The sequence below is a fragment of the Pygoscelis adeliae genome, unplaced genomic scaffold, assembly GCF_000699105.1.
Source record: "Pygoscelis adeliae isolate BGI_AS28 unplaced genomic scaffold, ASM69910v1 Scaffold393, whole genome shotgun sequence".
NCBI lineage: Eukaryota > Metazoa > Chordata > Aves > Sphenisciformes > Spheniscidae > Pygoscelis > Pygoscelis adeliae.
In genome coordinates, this window is record NW_008824376.1 from 464,167 (window position 1) to 472,152 (window position 7,986).

General features: G+C 41.4%; 1 protein-coding gene across 1 annotated transcript in view; it reads right to left on the reverse strand.

Moving 5' to 3' along the window:
• SLC1A7 (solute carrier family 1 (glutamate transporter), member 7) overlaps positions 1-7,986 on the reverse strand; it is a 64,452-nt gene that overhangs the window by 4,525 nt on the left and 51,941 nt on the right. Inside the window, exons 8-9 of the mRNA XM_009320193.1 lie at positions 6,186-6,380; positions 2,820-2,954 (exon numbers count right to left, since the gene is read on the reverse strand). Coding sequence (XP_009318468.1) covers positions 2,820-2,954; positions 6,186-6,380 — 330 coding nt within the window. The remainder of the gene's footprint in view (positions 1-2,819; positions 2,955-6,185; positions 6,381-7,986) is intronic.

A 7,986-nucleotide genomic window follows, 5' to 3' on the forward strand; every position in this document is an offset into this window, starting at 1 on the left:
AGTACTACTCTTTTTTCTAATTTCTGCTGTTCTGATTTTGGGTTTTGCCTTGAGGAAAATTCCCACAAGAATATGTTAAGCAGGGAAAAATACTGTTACAGCACATATTGATAGATGTTCCTGTTACACATAGACTTTTTTTTTCCTTGGTTGATTACCAAATTTTGATTCTTGGAAAGATATTCTGAGTTGTTAATTTTGGATTGTGCAAAGAGTCAGCTGTGGTAGAGAAGAAGCTGTATGAGCAGAGCTTGAGTTTGCACTCCCTTTTGGGCTCTGATTAGCATCTCTTCTGAAGACAGAATGTTTCTGAGGAAACAGTGCACCATACTGAAACTCTTAAGAACAGGTACTGCCTGGCACGTTGTTTGACCAATTCTATTCCATGTTTCTGTGTGTAAGGAGTAGTCTGCACTATGCATGAGTAGAACCACACTGCACACCGCTAACATTGCTCCACTAAGAGGCCAACCTGCTGCTAGTGGCATTTCTTTCAGTGCAAACACGTGAGTCAGGTGTTGCAGTGGTATTTTAGCTTTAGATGATATTATAAAGATGCAAAATTAAAGATGCAAAATTTTTACCTTGAGTTTAATAAATTAGCTGAGAAACGTTTTTATTTTCTTCTATATGTCTCTAGGCACTAGCTAAAGGTATGGAGTTGACATACTTGTTATGTCTACCTAAATGAGCTGTAATACCTGCAGTGCATTGTAATGGGTATTTCAGTCTCGTGAGATAATCTAACCAGCCTTCTTTAAGCATTCTTCATACTCCAGTACTTCCAAAACTAATACTGAAAATATTCATCATGTCAACCATGTTGACACTTTGCATCTGCAGGCTCTTGAAACCACCAAGTGCCAAAATACAGAAATATACTTTTTGTATGAAAGGTCATCTGCAGAAGACAGAAAATTGGATCTGTTCCTTGCTCACTTTTTAATACCATCTGGAACTATAGCCTGAAAAAGTTTTTTGTCTGTTGTTTTGAAAAGTTTTGTAAGACAAAAAGAAGTGTAATTCCCATATACGCTGGAAGACCTACTGGAAAAACAATGAAATGTTGATGTTGCAAGAGCTGAGTGAAAACGGAGCAATATAGAGGGAAAAGGCTTTTGTAATACAGCTTAAAATACTTTGATTTTGTTGTGCTTCATTAACTATTGACCTTCAGTGACTAGCATTAGAAAGACTACTTTATTAAAATCTGAACTGCCATTCCCAAGTTTAGGTGCCCACAGCAGATATTATTTATCCTTCACAGAAGAACATTCCTGACATTCCTAAAATAAAAATATGTCTTAAAATATGCATACAACACAACAACAACAACAACAACAACAATAATAATAATATTACACTGAACAGGAAATTAAATAATTTCTTCTCACAATTCTTTGTACAAAAAATCAGTGGCTTAAAGTTGAATAAAATAGGATATATAACAGAATGGACTTGTAACACATTTTTACCCAGAACCTTGATATAATGAAACTCCACTGTATTAATGGAGATATAGTTTATATAGATTAAATAAAAAATAATTTGGACTGTTTCCTTGTGGATGCACACGCTAGTTATGTAGTTAATTGAAATGCTAATGAGCTAGGGACCAGTATTTTATGATTCATCTTCCTAGACTATTCAAAATTGTTTGATTGATTTATGGACATTTACATAAAAGTTAAGAGTTCAAATAATCCACTCCTTATGAGTTTTTAAAGTGGTTCTTCTCATGGGTGACACAAATCTCTCTTATTCTGAGTGTGTTAAGTTTTAGCCTCTGCCTCTGCTGTTAAATCCTCAGCAATCAGGGATGCAGCAATCAGGGATGCATCTACGGAATGGCTGTGCTTGCAAAACATGGCTCCATGCAGGGGGCTACAAATTGCTGCTGCCTATTTAGCACTGAAATCAGAAAGAGCAGAATTGCATCAGGATCCATGATAAAAGGAAGACATTATTAGTCCTAATGCAGTGCATTGCAAGTATTACATTCAGGTTGACTATATCACAGTTCTAGTTACAGTAGTAGTAGCTATAAACAGCACAAACCATTACCGTACTGTCATGGCTATTTCAGGCAGAGTGGTATCTGTGGTGTGGAAGTACTTGCCTGCTATAGCACTGGCTCATGCCTCTCTGCAGAGTGCTTCACTACATTGAGATGATGTCCTTGAAGTGTCAGTGGGCTGATAAGCAGAGTGCAGGCAAGCTACGTTTCCTAGGAACGTCGGCCCCTTGTCCTTGTCCAAGACAAAGTGCCAGAGTTGCACCTGAAGGACATTTGTCTGGCCTGACCTTAAAACTTCTCATGAAGGTCATCCTCCAACCCGGCTAGGTGCAGCCACTTCCATTGCCTCACTATCCTCCTAGATAAAAATAATTCTTAAGTTTTCCTGTGACCTGACTTAAGGCAGTTACTTTAGTCTACTTCTTCATCCTCCCTCCCTGTGAATGTGAAGAACAATTGATCACTGTCCTCTTCAGGACAATGATCTATATCAGAAACTGCTGTGGTGACCTCTTTTAGCCTGCTCTCGTTTTAGACTAAATGAACTCCGCTTCTTCAGCCTTTCCATGTAGGTCATATTGTCCAAGCCTCATCTAGACTCTCTCTCATTTGTCTATGTCTTTTTCAATATAATGCCCACTTCAGCAGAGTATTTAATGTGAGGCCACATTAGCACCATTTCAACCAAAATAATTACTTCCCATGCTTTTTATGTATATTTGTATTACTATACCCCTGGAGACCATTTGCCTTTTTAGCAATGTTGCCACACTGGAAACCTCAAAAGCTTAATATTACTTACAGTGCCCAGTCGACGGCAATAATCAATGTGATGTCATCTGTTGGGAGCCCAACCGAGGTCAGAACAATGACCATTGTCACCAGGCCAGCTTGTGGGATACCTGCAGCACCTATGCTTGCAGCTGTTGCTGTGATACTTTAACAAAGAAAGAAAGGAATAAGCTTTACCAGTGATGGGTTGCTCTGCAAGAAACCACACCATGTTTCTAAGGAGCTTTCCTAAACCATAATCCTTCTTACACAAGCCACTGCACAGAAGCGCCAGTGTTTTGTGGACAGAAGCCAGGTCAGAGAGCAGGAACAGACCAAACTGTCTGCCCAGTGCTAAATTCTCACCCTCTACCTTTGCAGCCTTGGTGCTGGTGGGGCAGTTCTGTTATCTCTTAATATCACAAGTGCAGAGAAAGGGCGGCAGCCAGGCTGTGGGCTTCTCTGAGTTATGTCAGCTTCTCATTGTTCATAGCTTCTCATAGTTCATGGCACCACGCAGTGCAGCACCAACACGTGGCACCAACGCCACGAATCTGCCAGCACTCCTCATCGCTGCTTCACCCTTGGCAGCAGAGCTACCAGCAGACATCTCTGAGTCATCACTGGCAGTTCCTGTGCCAGGCAAATCCACGGTTGGCTACGGCTAGGGCCTTTAATGTCAATCCATCACAAAGAGGCTAGGCCAAGGGTAAAGAGGCTGGGCCAAGGGTGAAGTCCTTGCATAGCACATGGCTTTGCATACTTGGATCTAGATATGAAGCAAGTGTGAATGTGACTGTACCTCTTCAGTTTCTGGAAAGTATTTTTGCTTGACCTTCACACCATTTTTTCAGCCAGGCAAGCAGAAATTAATGGGAGATCAGGGCAAGAGTGGACCTGGCAGGCTTAATGTTTTTTTCATAATACTATTTTTAGGGGAGGGATTTCATTCCTTTTTCCAGGAGCAAAAGTGACTGGATATATTCATTTCCGCCCATCTGGCCACTACCAAGAGCTAGGCCATCCAGCAGAAAGACAAAAAACGAATGTTGACAATTATAAAAGGATGACATAAATATATACACTGATAATCCACTGCATTCATCAATCCAGAATTTCAGAGCTTTTGGCAAGCAGTTAAGTCTTATCAACCTCCTATGATGGAAAATGAGGGTAACAGTATTCACCCATATGGAAACTGAGACACAGAGATATCCAGTACCTTGCTCACAGCTGTACAGTAGAGCAGCATCAGTATTTATAACTAGAGCCCTTTCCTGCATTAAAAAAAATACATTTGCATGTGGGTGTGATGGGGAATGAGAAAGATTTAAAACTACATTTTGAAAGAGTTAGCTTGTATTGCATCCTAATAGCATTGTAATAGGCAGAGTATAGATAGAAAGGAAGGGACAGAAGCTCAGATGCTGAGTAAGAGATAAATATAATGAACATTAAAAGGTTCTCCAGTTAGTGCTATAAACTGGCTAGATGATTAGGACTGCTTCTGCCTCCTAAGACAGTTCAGGCCAGAAAGTCTCATGACTTAATTGGGAGCAAAAATAGGAATGCTTAACTAAGATTGTACAGGCAAGCTCATCTGCTATTCCACTGAATTTTTACCTTAATGTAGATATTTCTTCCTATAATATGCTCAGCTGATGGGAATAGGTTCTTAACTCTCTTTCTCTGCTACATCTAGGTTTGCATAATCACATGGACATAAACTGTCAACCTGGATTTTACAGATTATGAGCAAAGTACACTGATAATTTTTGTAACATTTTTTCCCCTCTGGCAGAAATATCCTGGCACACAGGAATATTTGAATTTCAAATCTCCAGATCCTAAAATGTCAAGATCTGGGGCAGGTTTGGCCCATAGAATACAGTTAGAATTTGGCTTCAGATATTCAAGGTACTGAATCCACTGTGATTTCCTAAATAATAGGGAAAAGGGCTAAATAGCCCCTTCTTTTGTAAGTCAGCCTTTTTATTTCTTTTCCTTTCTTGGATTTTTCAATCTTCATTTGTATTTTCCTTCTACTGTCTTCTCTCTGGTCCTTATGTACTAACACTTAACATGGGGAATGAAAATAAAGAGAGAAAATAGGGTTCTGCTAAGAGAAAGTTAGAACTTGTCTTCTTTCAATTTACTATCACCCTCCTTCTCCGTTGTTTTTCAAATCACCACCCTCTGCTTCAAGGTGTATGTAATGTCTGCCCATGCACTGGGCCATATTTTGGACCAAATTCTAAAAACATCTCCAAATTCAAAATCACCAAAGACTAAATTTTAGCACAGGGTTATTCCAATAATTTCCAGAGAGAGAGAGAGAGAGCCTGAAGCAAGAGCTCATATGGGCACAATTTATTTCTTCTGCTTCTAGTCTAACCAGATCGTGCCAGAAGCCCATTAGCAAACCTCAGCTGTCATCTGGGGTTAGTTTCCGGACTCTCCTCCTGTTGTCATGAAGGTTTTCAAGTCCAGCAGAAGATGGGCAAGGCCCAGCAGTGTAAATTGGGCAGTGATGAGGTCACTGGGTGGGTAGGTAAGCAGATCTCAAATATGTTGCACAAGGCTCTGACTATGAGGAATGTTTTTCTAATCATTTGTTCCCTGCTGGAAACCTGCAGGTTTCGGTCCCTGAGGCATTCTTTGGCAGCCACTGGAGTTATTCTGGCAGTAATTGTTCAGCTGGATCTTCTAGTCTTTTGGGTCCATTACAGACTTTTCAAGGATGGAGTATGCAACTATAGCACTCTCTACCCACTGAAAGCATAGCTGTTTATGAAGTTTTCTGCTTTAACAAGCAGCAGAGAAGACATTTAAAAAATATCTGAGCGATACGACATCTTCATGAAGACCTGCCCTGATAGTAGCATCTGTCCTTCTTCCCTGTTCCCCTACTCCTCCAAGGTTTGACAAAGAGCTTCCTAACACACACTATTCCCTGTTATCTGCTATAGGACTTTTTGCATTTGCGTTTTGCATTTTTTTTAACATTTTCCTCTCACTTAAAGGTGCAAACCAGAGTTAAAGTTGAAAACAATTCCGACATTTAAAATAGTGTTTTAAACACCAATAATAATAGTAAAATGTTCCATTCCTAGTAAACAATCAATAGGTTGCCTAAAAGTAAAAATTAGACAGTTATCCTCAAGCAGAAACACATTTCCTGGTGTCCGCATGCTTCTATTGAATGGTACCAGTATAATTTCCCTTTGCACAGTCCCTGATCTCTGCATTACTTAAAGATAACCATCCTATGAGGAACGGATTCTTTGATAATAGCAAAGATGAGTTTCATTCTGAACATTGTTACATACAAGAATCCTAAGAGTGTCAGACTCAACAAGACAAGCAAATCGCAGCATGTGGAATTTGAAGTTTATACCTTATAGTGATAATTTGCCCAAAGTCCAGCTCATAGTTGTTTACTTGTGCAATAAAGATGGCAGCCACCGCCTCGTAGAGTGCTGTCCCATCCATGTTGATGGTGGCTCCCACAGGCAGCACAAACCTTGCAATCCTCCTGTCCACATGGTTATTCTCCAACAAGCACTTGAAAGTGATAGGCAGTGTGGCTGAGCTGCAAAACAGCAGAGAAGCACACGTTGAATTATATTTATTTCTGGGGAATAGAACGAATTGTAGCAAACCTTCTCCAGGTAGGGTAAATTTTACACTAACCATGTGAGCACTGCTTCGCACTCTTTGGTATGCAGGTGTAACTCGCTTGCCCTGTAACTCACTCTTTTGCTTGAGGGGAATAAAGACAGTTACTTGTATAAATGCTAGAGTTAGTGCAAATTTTGCTTCCCCAAATTAAAAATGTCATTCTCGCTTTCCCTCTTTCTTCAGAAAAGGGATAGAAATCCTGCAGAGGCAGTATTGTACACTCAAATGCAAGACAGGGGAAACACCCTGTGGCAGCTTATTAGTAAAATCTCTGAAAACTCTTGTGCGCTCATGGTTTCTAAAAAGTTTCCTTTCAAGCCTTCTGAAATAGAAAGCCATTTGTAAGCAGCAAGAATAACCATAAACCAAGAAAAAGTATAAAGCAAGAAACTCTTAACTCACTGTAAGGACATGCTATTGTCGTGGTTTAACCCCAGTTGGCAACTAAGTACCCCACAGCCGCTCACTCACCCCGCCCTCCCTGGTGGGATGGTGCATGATAGGGGATGTGATATACCCACTCAATGCCATGCTCTTTAGTCCAGGTGTCTATGAGGTTGTTTCGGAAATGAGTCCCATTGTCCGACTCAATTCTTTCTAGGGTGCCATGTTGCCATAACACTTGCTTTTCAAGGCCAGGATAGCGTTCTGGGCAGTGGCATGGGGCACGGGATATGTTTTCAGCCATCCGGTGGTTGCTTCCACCATTGTAAGCACATGACGCTTGCCTTGATGGGTTTGTGGGAGTGTGATATAATCGATCTGCCAGGGCTGCCCATATTTATATTTCAGCCATCGTCCTCCATACCAGAGAGGCTTCAACCACTTGGCTTGCTTGATTGCAGTGCATGTTTCACATTCATGGATAACCTGTGCAATAGTATCCATGGTCAAGTCCACTCCTTGATCACAAGTCCGTCTGTATGGTGAATCTCTTCCTTGATGGCCTGAGGTGTTACGGGTCCACCGAGCTATAAAATAATTCCCCCTTATGCTGCCAGTCCAGATCCACCTGAGCCACTTCAATCTTAGCAGCCTGATCCACCTGCTGGTTGTTTTGATGTTCTTCAGTGGTCCGACTCTTGGGTACGTGAGCATCTATGTGACAGGCTTTTACAACAGGCTGTTCTCTACCCGGGCAGCAATGTCTTGCCACAATGCAGCAGCCCAGATGGGTTTGCCTCTGCGCTGCCAGTTGCTCTGCTTCCACTGCTGCAACCGCCCCCACAGGGCATTTGCCACCATCCATGAGTCAGTACAGAGACAGAACACTGGCCACTTTTCTTGGTCAGCAATATCTAAAGCCAGCTGGATGGCCTTTACTTCTGCAAAGTGGCTCGATTCACCTTCTCCTTCAGCAGTTTCTGTGACTTGTCTCATAGGACTCCATACAGCAGCCTTCCCCCTCCGATGCTTTCCCACAATACGACAGGACCCATCAGTGAACAGGGCATATTGCTTCTCATTTTCTGGTAGTTCATTATACCTTGGGGCCTCCTCAGCACGTGTCACCTCCT